Source organism: Cuculus canorus, chromosome 6, assembly GCF_017976375.1.
Source record: "Cuculus canorus isolate bCucCan1 chromosome 6, bCucCan1.pri, whole genome shotgun sequence".
Classification (NCBI taxonomy): Eukaryota; Metazoa; Chordata; class Aves; order Cuculiformes; family Cuculidae; genus Cuculus; species Cuculus canorus.
The window spans coordinates 5,609,829-5,629,520 of NC_071406.1; the positions used below are offsets into that span (position 1 = coordinate 5,609,829).

Genomic DNA, 19,692 nt, shown 5'->3' on the forward strand with positions numbered 1-19,692 from the left:
ATTCCTACTACACCCAGAGACGGTAGAGCAGTGCACTGGAGATCCTTTTGCAGTTAACTCCCTGCACAGTACACACATCTGGGTGGAAAGGGAGGGGATAAAACATGTTAAGGGTGATTTTGACCTTTAGTTTGTGTGTATTTGACTGTCTAAGACAAAAGAAAGTGAAGGGTTTTATCGCCTCTGAGGAGGAAAGGATGGAACTTTAAAATTTCTGTGCAGGATTTTGCTTTGATAAGGTAAAATAATAGTAAAGCATAGCTGTAACAGTGTAACAGATCCTGAATTATCATATTTTATTCACTTTTAAAACATCTCTGAAAATGTGTATTTCTAGGAGCCAAAGGAAGTTTTATTGGGGATGAGTTCCTCTTGGTGGCAAAACAATTTGGCTTCATAGTAGGCATATTTCTACTGATGGGCCCTTTTGGTAGGGGTAAAAAAATCCCCATATCTTTCTTGCTCTGTTCAATAAGAACACCACAGATTATGACAGTTTGTAGTGACTTTAGTAGTGAACCAGCTTTGCTCTTCTTCTTAATCCATTCTCAAATTCACAGCTACTTACCCTGTCTGCTGCTCAGAGGACCATGGCTCCAACAGCAAATAAGCAAACCTGTTTGAACTGGTGCTTTCTGTGTACAGAAAAAGGTATTCCATTGCCAACGTCCCACCCGAGGCATCTGAGTGGAGCTTTTGCTTTGTTTTGCCTCTGTTCTGTTGTGCGACAGTGATTGGACCTTGGCTCTGTGCAGTGAGAACGCTTTCTCTATCCGAGTTTTACTTTTATCTGCAGCTCAGCTCAGTGTCGCTTCCTTCGTGGCACTGCAACTGCAGTTGTCTATGAGGAGAACCCATTACTAGTTTAGTCTTATCCACTCATTGCTGGGATGTTATCGTTCTAGGAACACTTAGAACATACGTCCTCCCTTACGTTGCAGAAGTCACGAGGAGCTTTAATAGAATTTCACTCTTACGTAACACAGAAAGCACCCAACCAATATTTCCTTCAAAAATCCGTTGCAAAAATGAAGGCACGTTGCTGGGGACCCTGCTGGCTTCTAACTCCCCTGATAGAGCATGGATTTGCAAAAGGAAATTGTCTTCCAAGTGATGGATGCTGCATTGTGCTAGAAAGAAGGAGAGGGGAGTTGCTTTTGCCCTAAGCCTAGCAAATGCTTTAAACATGGATTTGTTAGCGAGTAGTACTCTTCAAGTACCTAAGATTTGTCTGATACGCCAAGGGCCATGGCTCCGTTACCACTAAAAATGGGTTAATTCTAAGTGCGGCCGATTTCTTTTGCTTTAGATGCAGATGAAAAAGAAAACTACTGAACTCAGCGGTTAAGAGGGGAAGATGTTCCTGGTCCATTCTTTAAAACATATTGTTAATTAAATGCAAGGTAAATTAAATTACATTAATTTTGATTAAATGTAGTAGAAATCAGATAGAGGACTGCATGGCACTTCCCTTCTGAGATTCCAATCAGTAGGTCTGCTACCATAAGCTTTAATTTACAAGCAAAGCATCCCATAGATGCCTTCACATAATCGTTTTAATTAGGTGTTCTGATCACCTCTGCTGAAGAATGTTCCCTGTCCACCACAGTCCTGCCATTTTGGTTATCCTACAGCATATATTTGTGTTTACTGGAGTATTTCTGTCTGCTGCCATTCAGTGCTAATGGTCTCATTTGTTTTTAAACAGACTAAATTGCACTCCATTACTGTTACTTGAATTCAGTGTGTTTTCCCACACTGTAATCCCTCTTCTAAATTTAGAATTTAAAAAAAAGCCTCTAACTTGTCATTCATTATTTCTCCCAAGACCAACAGACTTTCTATAGTAGCTTTCTGTCGTGACAATGATCCTTTCAGTGTAATTTCTCAGAATTAAATAACATCTTCCTCTTAGCTCCTGTTGAGGTATGCTTTCAACTATTTCCTGTTAATCTAGATAGTTTTGGTCTACAGCAGTAACTTTGACTAAGAAAGCAACCTTCTTTCTATATACACTATTATAATTTACCTCCAATAATATTGCATTGCAGTTGACTCTGCCCAGTGAACTGCCAAGCTCTCAGACTCCTGCCTTCAAAATCTGTCCCAGCACTCCCTTCTGCCATGGGCAGGGACGTCCCACTGGCTTAGGCTGCCCAAGGCCCATTCAACCTGGCTTTGAACACCTCCAGGGATGGAGCAGCCATAATTTCCCTGGACAACCTGTGCCAGTGCCTCATCACTCTCATGGTGAAGAGATTCTTCCTGATGTCCAGTCTAAATCTGCCCCTCTCCAGTTTTTACCCGTTCTCCCTCATCCTATCACCACAAGCCTTTTGAACAGTCCCTCTCCAGCTTTCCTGTAGCCCCTTCAGGTACTGAAAAGTCACTATAAGATCTCCTCGGAGCCTTCTCTTCTCCAGGCTTAACCACCCCAACTGTCTCAGCCTGTCCTCGGATGGGAGGTGCTCCAATTCTATAGAACACCACGTCTTCCCTCCCACAGAATGGGGAGGGTTTGTAATTTGGATAGATCTGCGTTAAAGAGTTTTGATTCCTGCGTCTATTTGGCCTCCTCTCTTGAATTTGCTCTCAAAACACCATACTACCGGATGTATGATGGTTTATTTCCTTTACCTCTGTCCTGTTTGAGCGTGCCTGAAACTTTGTTTTGCTTCTTTCTGTCGGGGATTGAAGTTGCTGTGTAATAACACATTCCTCTCCCAGACATCCACTGAAGAAGCACTTGTCTTTTAAAAGCAAACCTGGAATTAAAGGAACAATAAAAGGTGGGAATAGGCTGGCTTGTGAATTATACAAGGAATAGTTTAGAGTCTGGGGCCTGGCAGCTGAATAGATGAGCTTATGGATGTGGTGATAAGTGTACCTCTTCCCTATTACAAAGAGTAATGAGAGGCTGAGGAGAGAAAGAATAGAAAAATAATAATAATGACATATGAATACGCTCAACTGTGAAGCATAGTTGTATCTGTCAGAAAGAAATTGAAAACTACTTCATGATAACTTATAATATTGTTCTCCACATCGGTGGAGGTTTTGTTTTTGTTTTTTCTTAGCCGAAGAGTTGCAGAATTGTGAAATTTGCCCCACAAACATCTGATTGTGCTGTAGAGTATTTGGCTTCTTTAGGTACATCAGAAATTGAGTTTTCAGTCATCCAAATGTGGATTTACAAGGAAAACATACTACTTTTGCAGCTAATGGAATAGGTGAATTATAAAGGTGATGAATGAAAGCTTGGGAAACAAAAGGAACCGAAAAGGGAGAAGTTGCTCGGAAAAAAACAGTGGCGTTAAGGGGAACATATAACATTTGGCAGCTGAACTAAGTCAGTAGCTTCCAGGGTCTGAAAAGAAGTTTTTTTTGCAGGCACAAATGTCTTCAGTGACGAACGAGCATCCTTTTGAGGCTTCTCTTGTGTGTTCTCAGGGCCTGATAATGAAGGAAAGATGAATGTGTGACTGCTGGTATGAGACCATGGGCTGACATTCACTGTCACTTTTGTCCTATGATGGCATTCTCTTCCTCTAGAATTAATTTTACTTCGTAACATGACTTTATTGCTGTTTGTGGATGGACCTGTTATAGAGATTTTTGTTGCTCAGCTGTGGAGGGAATAAGCCCCGTGTTTTCCTGATTGAAACCAAACTCGTGTTGGAAAAACTCCAACCATAACTTCTTAAGGCCAGATTGTTAAGATATGAAATGGGTTGTATTTCGTAGACTGGAGAAAGTCAACTAAACTCTAGGAAATCAGCAGAGGGAGGAGGATTTGTGTAATAGCTGGTGAGAGGATGACTGTAAATCAGAAGTGTAATAGAGCTTTGAAAATAGCAAATGTCATGCAGTGCTGGCTGAATCTCCAGCTGATGCAGGGAAGTTACAGTGTTGTGATACGGACACGAGTGAACTCCTCTCTGGAAAAGCACATCTAATGCTGACCATGCTTGTTCAATAGCATGACCTAAAATTGGAATAACTCTACAAAAGGGAAACAAAAAGAGCCTGTCTTATGCGATGAGAAAGACTGACTTTCTTTGCTTATCTCTAGCTGCTAGGTAGAGTGTGAAAGAATTTGATTGCCATCTAGAAACACCTTTAGAAGAGAAGACAGATGAAAAGAACTGTATAAGCCAAATAAAGATGCTGCATAAATCAGTAGGTATAGTTTATCCTTGAAGATATCATCATTAGTTATTAGGTGTAGATTCCTAACTGTTGGAGCAACAATGAAACTATTATGGAAGAGCTTCTAGATGGAACATTGGGTCAAAACAACTAAATCCTTTTATAAGTTTAAGATGTTTGAAAAAAAAGAGGGGTATAGAATGCCTGCAAAGCACCTGGACTTGATGAAGAAGATGGCTCCTTTTGTTCTTGATTAACAATGGGCAGAACGTGGGGTTTGTACAATTTCAAAGAGCTGGGAGAATATTCAGAATTTCTGTGCAGGAAGAAGTCTGTAGCTTTCAAAAGATAACATACTTTAATAAAATTCAATTTAGTGCCAACATTTTTAGTACTTCATAGCATCCTCATTGGTAGTCTCAGGAAATAAAGGCTGTAATGAGCACAGCTCTCCCCGTCCCTGTCAGAGCTGGTCCCTCAAGGTCAGCACTAATGCAGAGTGCTTGGGCTGTGGTACAGGGTTAGTATTCCTGCTGAAATTGTTCTATGAATTGATAAAAGATTTCATCACCCCCAGCTGAGAGTGGATAGGCAAATCCAACACCATTTGTGGGCAGGAGAATTAGTCTTGAGCTGAAATATTGCTATAGTTTATCCTTGAGAACTCCCAAGGCAAAGGAAATATAGCGTAGTTGTGGGTCAGCTTCATATGTTATAAATGCAATTCTGCTTTAAACCTCATTCTAAAAATCTGCAGTAGTTTTTAAATACAGAATTGCATTTCAAGATTACATGGTAAAGCATTTAGTGTTCTTAATTCAATTTTCAGTATGCTTTGATCATACAGCAGGAGGTAGAGCAAGAAAGTAGTTGTCTTTCTTTTGCCTCTACGTTTAAAGATGAAGTTTTATTAGTGTCAGTCTCCAGGAGAAGAGTCTCAATTTGAAATTGAAAAGTATGTCATTTATACATGCTGTCGTGCCAGCTTCCTTAGCAGAAATAATATTCATCTATAACAGATATTTAGAAAACAAAGAGATTATCCCCATCCCTGAAAGCTGGAGAAGCATCTTAATTTAAGTATTTTTTACTGTGTCTGTTTGTTATTGACACAGAAACATTTTATTCTCTTTTCAGATCAAACAACAAATATAGCTGTAAAAGGCAAATAATAATCATTTGCTAGTTGTGGATTAGTCTGTTTTGTGATATCGTGTAGAAATATTGTCTTGTAGAAGAATATTGTGTGCTAAGCAACTGAGTAAAAAGTCAACCTGAAGTCGAGCTTAGAGTCTTTGTGATTGCTGTGTGTATGTATGTGTGTTTATATACATCTGGGGCGAGAGGGTGGGCTGTGCTTGATAGCAGGACGACACATTTGGTTCTATGACTGCAAAATGAGCTTTCTTTGAATTATTGGATCTTGACATGCCAAATTCCATCGAATAACCTGAATCAAATCCCCTGAAGTATGGATTATAGACTAGAGTATATGTTGTTTTAAATGTAATGAATGTTGACCTCCTTATTGCTGATAAAATATATACACACATATAGATATTTAAGTGTAAATACATATATACACACGTATGTTCTTTGGCTATTTTTGTTCCAAATTGAACATTTGCTTTGCAGATTTAAATTTGTAGATGTAACTTTTACTTTGCACATCTGTACTGTTCACATTTTGATTTATATGGACCTGAATGTTAAGTATGTGCTTTTTTAAAAAGTTCTTAAAGTAGAGTTGAGATACAGAATTACAATGAAGGACAAGATAGGAATATAAAATGATTCTAATAAATAGCAATACCTGTCAGGAATGGATTTATCCCTCAGGAGTGTTGTAGGTAAAGTTTATTCTGCCTTATGGCCTGATGATGGACTACATGACCTTTAAAATTCTCCTCAAACCCTACTTTATGGTTCTGTGATCAATTCATCTTGACGTTTGGCAGCTGCTGTACATATGCTATAGATTATATTCCTGCTTTCAATACCTTAAATGATTTTTTTTTAAATGTTCATATTTTGCCCATCAAAAACTTTAACTACATTGAAAATTTATTCTTATTTATTTAAAGATGGTAATAATAAAGGATATAGGTCTCATCTGGCTATTTAGCAAACATTTATTCTTTCGAGCCTAAAACCTACTACAATACTGATTTTTTTATGAGGGGTTACAAGGCTGTAAATTACTGCTCTTTAACATGGAGATTTCTGAAGGTTTGTCTGCTGTTGATTTAATGTTATTCCCATTAGTTGTAACAACTAGGAGATAATTGACTTCATTTGGAAAATGAAATCCTGGTTCTCAGAGTAGTTTTAGTAGCATTCAGTTTGGAGTCAGGTTATTCTTTATAGCATGTTGAAGTCATGACAAGGTGGTCTTCAGCTTGCAAGTGTAATTTAGTCTCACAAATAGGTAATCTTGTTAAAATATTGTCAGGTTAATCAAAATTGATTTGTGTGTAGTAAACCTGGTGATTGCTAATCAAGTATCAGCTTAGGAAGCTTTAGTAGCAATTTTAAGTCTTAGATAATTTCCCATCAATCCTAGATGGAGAGATTCACTGGATTTGTGGAAACATTTAAAGCCCGAGCATCCTTCCAAGACTGGATACAAATGCACTACAGGCTAAAGCATCTTCTTTAGAGATATATTTTCACAAACCTGACATTGTGGATTACTGTAGTGTTACGCCTAATACACAATGAATTGTTCTCCGAACCATGTAAATGCTTTGTTGTTTTACCACTCTTTTATATGTAACTATCTTGCCATTTTTTTTTCCTTAGAAATAATGGCTAAAAGGTATTTAAAGTTCTAATGTAGTCTCTGCATATATGAATAGTATCTATTTAAAAGACAAGTATTACACGGTATATTTGTGGTGAGGGTATTAAATTTGGCACTGCTGTATGTTCCTTTCGAAAGGAAATTCTATATAATTGTGAATTTATTAGAAGATGCAGTCATTTTCTTTTATAATTATACCATGATCAGCATTGGTTCTAGGAGTTATTGAATAGGTGAACCCCTAGAAATGACGAAGAACAAAAACTGAGGAGCTTTTCACTCTGCTCACACCCTTTGAAACTTACAACATCTTATTTTCTTTCAACAGAAAGCTTTTCTTTACAGACTACGGGAATGCTGCCAAGGTTGAGAGATGTGACATGGATGGAATGAACAGGACGTGGATAGTACACTCTAAAATTGAACAGCCAACTGCTCTTGCACTAGACCTCATCAATAAATATGTGTACTGGGTTGACATATATCTGGATAGTGTGGAAGTTGTTGACTATCATGGGAGAAAGAGACATACAATAATTAAAGGCCGACAGGTAAGTGTTTATTTGCCAATTAGTAAAAAGTAATGACATCAATAAATGAACATACATAATGTTAACAGTTACAGTAATTTCAGATATTTTTTTCTCTTTTTAGTTCAAATGCATTTGATGTTAAGAGATGTTTTATTTGTTTTGCAACTTATGAAACTTTATTTGTTTTGCAACTTCCATTCAGTGTCTCATTAACAATGCACCGTGGAAGTCTCACTCCCCTTTGTAGAAGACTTTGGGAGGGGAAAAAAATATGGGGTGAAGAAAAGATGCTAGGAGATAAATTATTCATGACAAGGAGATGTCCTTGCCTATTCAGGAAGAGGAGACTAAAAGGCACAAGAACATGACAAAACGGAATAGCAAAAGCTATTCACCTGTTCAGACCAATCTGGATGCCCTTAAATCATATTTTGATGATGACAATGATGCTTTCCCAGCTATTCCAGATGTTTGGAGTCATAAATACAAATGCTGAGACTGTGTGAGTCTTTGAGCAGGTGTATATCAATCAAACTGTAATTGTCGCTTCAGCTTGGAGAACACAGTAGTAGGAAGTGGGGAAAAGAAGTGTTCCCTGGGAAAAAAAAAACCAGCAAACTGTTCCTGGTTGCTACTTGGACTTCCAGAGCTTGGTGTCGGTACTGTTCCATCTGCTTTTGCCTGATGTTAAACAGAGTGTGTAAAACTGTCCAGACCGAATAAATTCTACCTATTCTACTCCTTTGCTTGCTTCCAAGTGACCACTGTTTACCAAGAGACAACTAGTTAGCATAACTACCATTTAAAATAGTCAGAAAATGTCCCAAGAAACGGTCTGGTTCACCTGGCTAAATAGCAAATGCATTCCTTTTGTTTTATCAAATTACTCACAGTCTTTAGGCAGTTATTCTGGAACAACAGGTCTTGTAACTCTTTTTTTTTTCGCCCCAGGTAATATTTTGAATGGCTACTTAATGAAAGCAATTTTCAGAAATAACTAAAATAATACTTTTATAGGTTTGTAACTGAGTTGTAGTGGTGTCATGGGACAAGGGGTCTTTCTTTATCCTCTTTCTGAAATGCATCTCAAAAGAGGATTCTTTATCTTTATTTTTTTCTTCTCTAAATTAGCTAAGAAAGCAGAAGGATGCCTCTTTATTTCAATGTGGGTGAAGGATGTTAAACATTTTGGCCTCTCACTTGGTCACTGCTGTCACAGAAGGAGAAGAATACTTGTCTTTCCACTCAAATGGAAAGTTGATAATTTCACTAGATTTTGTGCCTGCATTTCACCAAGGCTTAGAGTGGCTCTTCTCCAAGTTACTCCTCATTAGTCCGAGGAAACAGCAGACCAGAAAACCATTCTCAAAAAGTTATAGGAATTAAAGTTCACAAGAACAAACCTATCAAAAGACATGCCTTCCAAATGGTATGGGCTTTTAGGATTGATAGCCCGGGTCACTTTCAACGGATTGTTCTTTGTAGCAAGGAACATTTCCATTCACTCATAAGATAGCTAGAAAACTTCATGAGATGTAAAAAGCAACATATGCGTAATTTAAATACAAATAATTAAGTCATTATAAAATGCATTATAAATAGTTTAAATATTGAAAAGCTCTCATGGGAGTTAAATAATAAAGCTTTAAACTGAGTGCAAATGGAAGTAGGGAGAATGGGATTATAATGCAGAGGAGAATTCGATAATTTGGTACAGATGTATCATTATTTTGAAGGCTGTTTTCCATCTTATTATATTTGGAATGAATTTCTATTGGATCTTAATCAACCACTTCCACTGATCTTAATTTTTTTTTCCTGGGCAAGAGCAGAATACAGTGGCAAAATATGTGATTATTTCCAGGAATATTTGATGCATGGCAGGGGCTTTTTGTTTGACTTTTTTTTTGGTGACTATGTCTGGATTTGTGAGTAAATGAGCTAAGAAAATACTTCATGGTGACCAATTTGTGGATTAAACTAATAAGATGTTCAGCCTGTGAATATCTGAACATCTGCCAACAAATTTTCTTTAATTTTGTTCAGCTTTCAGAGTTGTCAATGAGGTACTCTGTTTTCTAGATCTATAAATCAAGCACAACTGCTAGATTATGCAACACTTCATGTTAGAGCTGTGATCAGATGACTGTAGAATGCTAGGTTATTTTTAATCAATGTACCAGGGACATCAAGGATTAATACTATTTTAGAATTCAATTTTTAAGAAAGTACCATGTGACCACAGCCATGTACGGATACACCAACACAAAAGGAATACCATCATAGCTAAGGGAATTTGTTTTATTCATTTATTTACTTAAGAAAATATTCTATGGGCATATCTTGCACTGTTGGCTTAACATAATGAAAAATACACCAATCCAACATTAAAATCGTGTTTTAAATATCTGTGTGTGCTATATTTACTAGTTAATGCTAGTTACTATTAGTTAATTTATCTTGTTATTAGTCAATATTTAATATTAAAATAAGCTGTTGCACTTAAAGTATGCAGGAGTTTTTAATTTAAAAGACAGAATCTGGGAAATTCAAAGGATAAATTAATTTGGGTTCCTAAATATTTTTGAAATTTTCTTCCTTTCTTGTACAAAGCTTTTCTAATTATAAACTTCAGACCACAAGAATATGAACTATACTACTGTAGTAGCATAGTTTGTGTTTAATATTTACAAATATCTAATAATTTACTCAGAAATCCTTTTGTACAATTTAACATGTACAAATGACGGTAATGTTTGGTGTTTACAAATTATGAGAAATATCTGAACTATTCAGCTAAAATAATTATATAATTTTCTTTCTTTTTCAGATTAGGCATCTTCGTGGTTTGGCAATATTTGAAAACTATTTATATACAGTTAATTCAGATAACCTCAGCATTTTACGAATAAATAGATACAATGGCACTGATGTTCAGGCTCTTGCTAAACTCGACAATGCTAAAGAGATCCGTGTATACCAGAAAAGAACTCAAACAGCAGGTAAGACCTAAATTCCTCTTTCTAGGAAACGTAAAACCAGATATTAGGTGGATGTGTGGTTTAAAAGTTACTTCCAGAAAAACACACCCAAAGATGACGTCAGTATTTGCCACTTTGGCAAAACTCTGTTCCTTCTTAGGAAGGAACAGTTCATCGTATCCTGTTGAGGCTCTGGAGCGTGTCCAGAGAAGAGCAACGAAGCTGGTGAGGGGGCTGGAGAACAAGTCTGACGAGGAGCGGCTGAGAGAGCTGGGGTTGTTTAGCCTGGAGAAGAGGAGGCTGAGGGGAGACCTTATTGCTCTCTACAACTACCTAAAAGGAGGTTGTGGAAAGAAGGGAGCTGGCCTCTTCTCCGAAGTGACAGAGAACGGGACAAGGGGGAATGGCCTCAAGCTCTGCCGGGGGAGGTTCAGGCTGGACATCAGAAAAAAATGTTTCACGGAAAGAGTCATCGGGCACTGGAACAGCTGCCCAGGGAGGGGGTCGAGTCACCTTCCCTGGAGGTGTTTAAGGAACGGGATCCGGTGGGTCCTTTCCAACCTGGTTATTCTATGATTCTGGTCTGCCCAGTTTTCTGTGTGTTTACTGCCCGTTTTCCTACATCTCTAAGCTCCTAATGCAACTGCTTGCTGAGCATTCAGCTTGGAGAACCACCAAGGAGCCCTGATCTGCAAGTTTTTTGGCTCCACACGCTCACAGCTTTCAGAATTTAACACCTTCAAAACTGTTAGATGTCCAATACCATCCACACGATTTGATCTCGGACCTCAGAGATTCCTGGTTACTCTGGGCCTGCTTTTCAGACAGACAAAACCTCAACAGAGCCCTCATCTTCAGGGCTGCCAGAAAAGCGTGGGAGATGTGAGCAGCTGGCCTGGTGAACTGCCAGCACAGCAATTGGTGAGATAAGAGGTTGCTGTTCTCCTTGCTTTGTATAAATATCATCTTTGCCTTCCATGAAAGAAGTCTTCGTTTTCGACTCAAATGAAAAACTTGATGTAATCTCAGAGCTCTCGGTTGAAGAGCGGTTTCTGAGGTCCATAGTCCTGCGTGACTCTAATCATGGCTATGGCCATGAGTACTTTATGCATTGAACGGCAGTGTGATTGGTTGGAACTTTGTGTAAAGATAGCAAGATCCCAAATGTTTACAGTGATACTTTCTGAGAATTTTTTTGATGTGACTGACGGCAATAAATCGTTTCTATGACTGCTTGGACAGAAAAGCTAACACATCAATTCTGGTGATAAACGTCAATGTTATGAAACAGACTGACTGCTTTAGAGAAGTTTCTGAAGTGGGAACAAACTATAAATTGATGTAGACTGAGTGAACTAATTTTCACCCTATAGCTGAAGGCATTGATTTGCAGATGTCGGTGATTGAAGGAGGCTGCAAAGACTCTCTACTTGCTGTAGGCCCCCCTCTTGTGCCCCTGAGGGAGTCAGAGAGGTTGAGTAGAGGAGAGACATGAGCACAGTGTAATCTTTTATTACATCCTGTGATTACTCTATTCCTCTTGCCCTTTGTTCGTTCTGTTACTTCTTTTGTTTTGAGTGGACATGTTTGTTGCTTGTCAAGATTTGCTGTAAAGGCTGTCTCAGGTTTCTGTATACCTTTAACAATATCGACCCAAAACCACTTATTTTTTTTTATTATTATTAATTTTAAATACCAAAACAACAACTAAAAAGCTTGAGGGAAAGCATAAAGAAGAGAAAAACATTTTTCGAGCTAAGATACAGTTGATCTGTTGTAAGCCAGCTTAGTAAATGTATAGACAGGTATATTTTGTTTTCTTGTAATACTTAGGTTGAAGAGTTGAAAAAAAATTGAATTTAGTGTATTAGTACACTAATGTAGAACCATGTATTTGAAAGTATGAAAACAAGAGAAAGGAATTCTTTGGCTTCTTCAGCTGGATTTGTATCCCAACTGTACAAATATTGGAAAATACTAGGAGATTTGTTCTGTTCTGTAGTTTGTGCACAGGTGTCTGCCCCTGAGAGGTGCTGTCTAATGGAGTCAAATGAATAGCAGACTGCGTTGGCGTAGGATTCATTCTCTGTTCTCAAAAAGCCAACCAACCAAATGAACCAAAGCAACAAATAAAAAAGGGAAAAAGTGTCAGCCACTCCAGGAGAGTGCTACCTGGCAAATGCTACGCAGAAGCTTATTCAAAAAAGGGATGATTGTATTCAGTGATGGGTATATAAGATGGCCCTTTTGATTGCTTGTCTGGTTTGGGTATCATCCTTAAGAGGAAAAAAAACCAAAACAACAAACCCTAGTTTCTGTTGTAATTATATTCTAGGGAATGATTTATTGCGACATAAATTCCTTTTTTTTTTTCCTGTCTAAATTTCTACATGCTGATGCATATAATTATCTTGCTTTAAATGGATTTCAATCGTGCTGTTTTTCACTTGCCGTAGTCAGAAGCCATGCATGTGAAGTGGACCCATATGGAATGCCGGGGGGATGTTCACACATCTGTCTACTTAGCAGCAACTATAAAGCACGGACTTGTCGCTGCAGGACTGGCTTCATCTTGGGGAGTGATGGCAAGTCATGCAAAAGTATGTTATTTGAATCAAAGCATGTTCCAGCCGCTAATATTTCAGGGCATGGTTCTGGGTGTTATTTAACATCCTTATCAATAACAATGGAAAATACATGGACTCTTTGGGATTGAAGTTGGTTTGCAACACGTACCTGACACTTTGTTCGTACAATTCTTTCATTCCCCTGAAATTATTTTGATTTGGCTTAGTTTTGACAAATCAAACCTGGGAAGCTGTTTAAAGAATTCTAAAAACCATCACCAGTTTGAAGTTAATCGATCTTAGTCTTTCATTACATACTATGAGGTCTCACATTGCGTAGGTAGACGCACTATTAAATAATTTGTCACATCTAATTTTTACCCATTCAACCAGATTGTAACTCAGAAGCAGACTATTTATGTGAATAAGCCAAGCAGGGGTTTTCTCATAATGCAATGTGAAAGTAAGTTGGATATGTATAACTACCTTTTTACCTAACATTATATACAATCTATTGGTCACCTACAGCCAACCAGATAGTCCTGAAAGTTTTTGAAAACACCTGTTTGTTTGTTTGTGGTTTTTTTTCTGGTTTCTTGATCGAATGGCATTGATTTAGTTCAGATGAAAGGAGTGCAATCAGATAGTTTGGATGCTGACATATATTTGCCCTCAGTCAAACCCCATCTGACTTTCACCAACAATTCCAACAAATATCCCTGAAAGGCATCAGAAAAAGTATATATATTAGAGAATTTTGAGGTATATTGATAGTTCTAATAATATTTATATATATATTTATGGAAAGAAGATTACCTTACTAAGCATCATTTGTAATTAACCTACTTGATTAAATTGTAAAAATCTCAGAAATGGGGAATAGTGGTATCCACGTTTTGTATCCCAATATGCAAGAACTGTTGTATTGCTTCCCCTTTGAAAGAAATTTACTGTAATCTTTTGTCTTATTATTTGTTTCTGAGAAACTTCAGGTGGAAAAAAAATGGTATTTTGTATTTGCTGGAGTTTATGGTCTTCATAGATTTAATTATTACTTCAGTCATGGTCTGCATTATCTTGATAGATCCTAATGAATTGTAAAATTAAATGTCTATGAAGCTATATATGTCCATTTCACAGCAGATTCAAAGTTATTTGGTGATTAGCGTTGCTTTTCAGTGTGAACTTTTACAGGAAAAAAAAATAATTACATGTAAGCAGCTCACTAAAGTAATTTGTATTTTAATTAAGGTAGTATAATTAGTTAGATTTCTTGAGTTTAGATACCTTCGGAATATATGAAAGTTTAATTTTTGGTATTGAATAACGTTCCTGCTCCCCGACTAATTATGCTGGTTAATTAAACAGTGACATTATGCACTGTAAGGAAGATTAGGCAGCATCAGTTGTTTATGTTTGTAATCTTTCTTTTGCAGGACCAAAGAATGAATTGTTTCTTTTTTATGGGAAGGGACGCCCAGGAATAATACGGGGAATGGATCTGAATACCAAAGTATCTGATGAATACATGATCCCTATAGAAAACTTGGTCAATCCTCGTGCTCTGGACTTCCATGCCGAAACCAATTATGTTTACTTTGCTGATACTACCAGTTTCCTAATTGGACGACAGAAAATTGATGGTACAGAGCGAGAAACAATCCTCAAAGATGGTAAGCACTGCTGATAGTGACATTCAGAGAATGTCGCTAAGGAGGGGTTGAACTGACATTTGCAGATAATTTAAAGCATTATTTAAACCTCCCATGGAAAACAGACCCAAACTAGACTTGAACAGAGTTGGAGATATTTCTTTTTGAAAAACTTCCTGTTTATTTTTCCAAAGTGCAAAAATATAAAGTTTGGTTAATTTGCTGTGTTGTGAAGTTTTACTTTGCCATTTAAGCTTGTACCCACCAGTGAGGAACTCCTACATCTCCACTATATTCTTTCAGTAGTTAGACACAATGGATCCATGATGTAGTTTTGCAATCGTTCACCGAGTCATCCCATGTCCTTGTGGACTTTATAGCCTTCTTCATTCTGACCTGTATCACAGTGTGGATTCTGGAGCTTATACAAATAGTTTGGCAAAGTTGAGACTTCCAGTAGTGCTTGCAAACTCTTTAGGAAAAAAGAAAGTTGCAGAAGCAATAGGAAGACCTAAACTTTTTTTTTTTCTTTTTTTTTCCTGTTTTTAGAGCATTAAGATATTTGTACCATTTATTATAGCGGTGAGAGAAAGTACCAGCAGTTCTCTAGTTCTCCAACCACACTTCACAATCTCCCCGGTCTAAAATAATGTCTCATAAAAGTTAATGTTGTTTCAGTGGTGAAACCTCCAATTAATCAACCCATATTTATTTTTCTTTTATGAAACCTTTTTATGAAATACTACTTTGGCAGGAGGTAACAACTGCCTCGGTCGAAATCCATTCCACAGTAATTATTTTCTAGTACCCAAGATAGTAAGTAGTGTGAATATTCATCTTGGTCTTCAGAGAGCTTAATATCTTTACTTCTAAACTGAAGCTCAAGACGCTGAACGTAACTAAAATACCATTGTTTTAGCACAGGGAATTTCATTCCTTGTCATACATAACCTGTGTTTTAATCCACTCATTTCAGAGAAGTTATCTCCAGTTTGCAGTAATATGGTGCTTGTTTGGTAGAAGGTCTCTCCACAGACCTGAGACTGCAAAAAGATCCCTTCATTAGTAGTTGCAAGGAATAGATGATCCCTTATAGTGGTGATTGCTTAATAAAAGACAGCTATCAATCCGGTAATTCTTCATTTTACTGTGAAAATGGAAATGGATAGTATACATGACAGAACTTCCATTGCTGACGTTCTTTTACTATATTCACATTTCATTTTACAGCAAAGTAATCCTAATGTGGGATAGAATAAGGAGCAGACGGTATATAGCTTTAAACGTTGCAAGGTAGCACTAAGGGCTATCCTTGCTGAAAGCTGTTGAACAGGTTGGAGGTGGTCTAATCAAACAGGCAAACATGAAAGGATTTATGTACCAAACAAACAAACTGAAGAGATTCTAAAATAATGTTTCACTGGAATCGCTACTCTTCAGAAGTACAACATAGCAAAAATACCAATGCAATACCAAAAGAGTTATGGACTATCCAATATTTTATTATTGATGGTCCTAATACTTACAAAGACAAAAAAAAAATGTCACTGTTGTTCTCCCCTCACTCCTTCCCCAGGAGGTTACATTGTTAGTCAGAACTTTGTGTGGTTTTGTAACTTTAAAGTATGTTTAAGGAACACTTGTTAATGTATTTTCATGATTTAAAAAATTGATATGGTCTCCAGCCATACCACCAGAGCTTTTATTCTTGTCAGCTCTCAAGAACTCGGCAGGACAGACTAAAGCATTCCTTGGTGGAAGGCTTTTAGAGAAAATCAGGTGGTTCAGGAGGTGGTTTAATATCGTCTCTGAATATCATGCTGCTAAGGAACATTATCTGTGGTAGGTGTCACTTTTCAGATTAGAAGTTGTCATTTTTTTGTGACTATCAGGTTTTGAAGGAACAAATATGGTGGCTCAAATGACACTGTAACTCAGATAATTACAGTTTGCCCACAGGTGAGCCTGATCCTATGAGCTGTTGGCTGGGAATTGAGAACCCTGAGCACCTAACACTGCTGGAGTTTGATTTCCCATATGTAGTTTCAGCTGTGATTTCTTATTCTTTACTTTGGCAAACAAACTGCTGTGTCGTATTGATAACTATTTGAAAGCCCACAGCACGGCCTTCCCTACAGTTGGTGGCACAACTGCAACAGCAGTGTGCTTTCACCGGCAACAGGAATTGCTGTAATTAAGGTTTCAAATTTGAATGTGAAATCATTTTTTTAAAGAAAAAACTTGGAACAAGTTAGACTTTTTTAAAGGCACTTAAATATTACTCAGTTGAAATAACATAGATGCAAACTCTGGGTTTGGTTTGTGGTTGTTTTTTTTTATTTTTATTATACTTGTCTTTATCCCCTTTATGTTGTTTAGAATCGCTGTGAGTCTCAAAGTGTTATATTACTTATTTGTAAATGTTAGCAGAGATGGTCAAGAGCCATTTAAACACATGAATACAGAAGTAGCCAGGCTTCAATTGTCCCTCTGCTCAAAGAACTACACATTTCAAAGCATACATTGGAGGTGTTAATGACCTATAATTCCTGCAACTATTCAGGTCACTGAAGGTGGTAGATTGTATTTTACAGTTTAAAGGTTAAAGAAATAGAACAGGTGAAACCCAGCAAGTGTGATGTACATCACTGTTTTATCTACATATGTACATACATCTCATATAGGTTACCCAGAGAAGTTGTGGCTGCCCCATCCCTGAAGGTGCTCAAGGTCAGGTCGGATGGGCCTTGGGCAGCCTGAGCCAGTGGGATGTCCCTGCCCATGGCAGGGGGGTTGGAATTGAGCTATCTTTAAGGCCCTTTCCAACCCAAACTATTCTGTGATTCTATGATCCCATGAGTGTTTAATTTAATGTAATCAGTATACATGGGATAGGATGATGACACTATCAATTGTTGATAGCAGTAAAGCTAGAAAAAACATCTAGGATGAATCCTGAACTACTTGAGACCTCATTAACTTCTTCAAGACAAGTAAATCTATTTCTGGATTACATTCCTATACAATTCTATGTTGATGACAAGAATTTACTTAATCTTAAACCAAAAAAATCTCATTTGCATGTTGTTCTTTCTTCATCTGCTCTGTTTGTCCACTGTTGCTGTGCCAGGACTGAGGGGACTGATAGGGGAAAAAAGCAATTTTGAAAGTTCTACATGGCTGTCCTGCTATGCCTTTCAGTAGCCACCAGCTTCTTTTGATTTTCTGTTTTTAAACATTAAATACTGAAATAATTAAATACATACTGAAAAGACACTTCAGTCAGTATCTCTTGTATCTCTATAAGGGGATCCTTGTTATTTTAAAATTTTAGTGTGCAATGTGAGTTTGTATCATAATCTTAATATACTTCAACATTATATTTAAATGCATTTTGATTTTTTTTTTAGAGGAAATAGTTATAAATTAAAAAAAAAAAAAACAAACAACAAAACCTGAAACACTTTGCAATGACAAAGTATTTGAAAACGTTATAACTCTGCTAATTCATTAGGGAATATGGTGGTACTATAATCCTTGAAAGAAATTTGGCTGTGAAGTATCTTATCATATTCCAGTGCTATTGGGATTGTAACTGAACCTTTTATAGATGTAGTTATTGCATCCACATGTACCAAAAGTGCAATATTTTATTTACTAAGTAAAACTAATGTATTTTATCTTAGTGTATTGTTGATAACTTACTGTGTTATCTGTGGGTTATAGGAAGCAGGAAGTTTTCTATACCACGTTGTTACGTAGAGTGAGACTTGGTAAAAAGATCTTTGCATTCCAGCTCATTAGTAATTGCTGTATTAAGGGAAGGCATCTTGGTGAAGTCTGTGAAAAGGTTTAGGTGATGGCAACGGTGCAACTGCACAGTGCTGTTGCAGTAAAAATGTCTTTGCTAACAACCTGAAATGTCCCAAACCAGTACTTGAGGAGTTCCTGTGAGGTTGTAATCTGGAAAGCTGACAGTTCAGTTATGTGTGTCTGGCAGCACAGTTCAAGTAGCAAACAGCTGTGTTCAGTTTAGCAGATTTTCGTGTGTGTATCTGGCATTAACCAGGATTTAAGTGATTTTGTTAGGTCAGCATTTCTTAGAAAATAATAATACATGTGTTTTTTTGGTGTGCATTGCAATAAAAAATCTCCCTGGGTCAGGTTTGTCATGAAGAAACCTCTCGAACTTTGACACTGATCTGAAAGCAACATCAACAGCGGTGAGGGAGAATGTATCCGATGAAAGCTTATGTCTAAATGGCATTACCGGTGTAAATGTGAACAGAAAAAGCAACTTTCATTCCTTATTTCGAGTCTTGATTATTCCTACCATTGAAATTTTACAGTAGGATTGTACAACAAACAAGTAATAAATTTTGTATTGTCAAGAAGCATTGCAGCAAGGAGGGGGGTTTTAGCTTGATTCTTGTTTGGTTTAGGTGTGTTGGGTTTTTTAACCTTTTCAGATTCCTGAGCTTAAGTTTTATCCACCACCCAGGCCCGCTGGGCGCAGTCCCAGCTGCCTCTGAGGAAATGCCAAAGGGCTGGTGTTGTGTCCGGTTTTTTGGGGGGCCACTGGGAATTGGTGCACCTGGGGAATGCCGTGGACATGGTGCTGTGTGGGCCAAACTGGGCTCCATGGGAGGAGCCGGGATGACTGAGCTGATCCAGGGAATCCACACGGAGGGCTCAGCTGTGGTATCAGACCCCTAACGGGGCTGTTACTGAGTGCTCTAAGCTGGACACAGGCCCTCACTTGGAGGCAGGAACCATCCCTGTTAGAGGGCGTGAGCTGAGGTTCGGGGGATTTTGGGCACGCACCACTTGTGAGCACTGCCCTGTGTTCAGGAGGGCGTCCGTGTTGGCTGGCGGAGGGGTGTATAGAGCAGTATAGCTCCATTCTGCCCAGATAAACGCTCCTTGGAGGAACTAGGGAATGGGGGATAGGCAAGTGAGGGATGCTCAGGCTGCTAGAGCCTCTTTACAGGCGATGGAGGGGGACCA

At 37.8% G+C, this 19,692-nt stretch overlaps 1 protein-coding gene across 1 annotated transcript in view; it reads left to right on the forward strand.

Moving 5' to 3' along the window:
- The window catches only part of LRP1B (LDL receptor related protein 1B), a 722,645-nt gene that overhangs the window by 434,510 nt on the left and 268,443 nt on the right, over nucleotides 1–19,692 (forward strand). Inside the window, exons 8-11 of the mRNA XM_054070318.1 lie at nucleotides 7,281–7,503; nucleotides 10,316–10,487; nucleotides 12,923–13,066; nucleotides 14,470–14,706. Of these exons, the coding sequence (XP_053926293.1) occupies nucleotides 7,281–7,503; nucleotides 10,316–10,487; nucleotides 12,923–13,066; nucleotides 14,470–14,706 (776 nt within the window). The remainder of the gene's footprint in view (nucleotides 1–7,280; nucleotides 7,504–10,315; nucleotides 10,488–12,922; nucleotides 13,067–14,469; nucleotides 14,707–19,692) is intronic.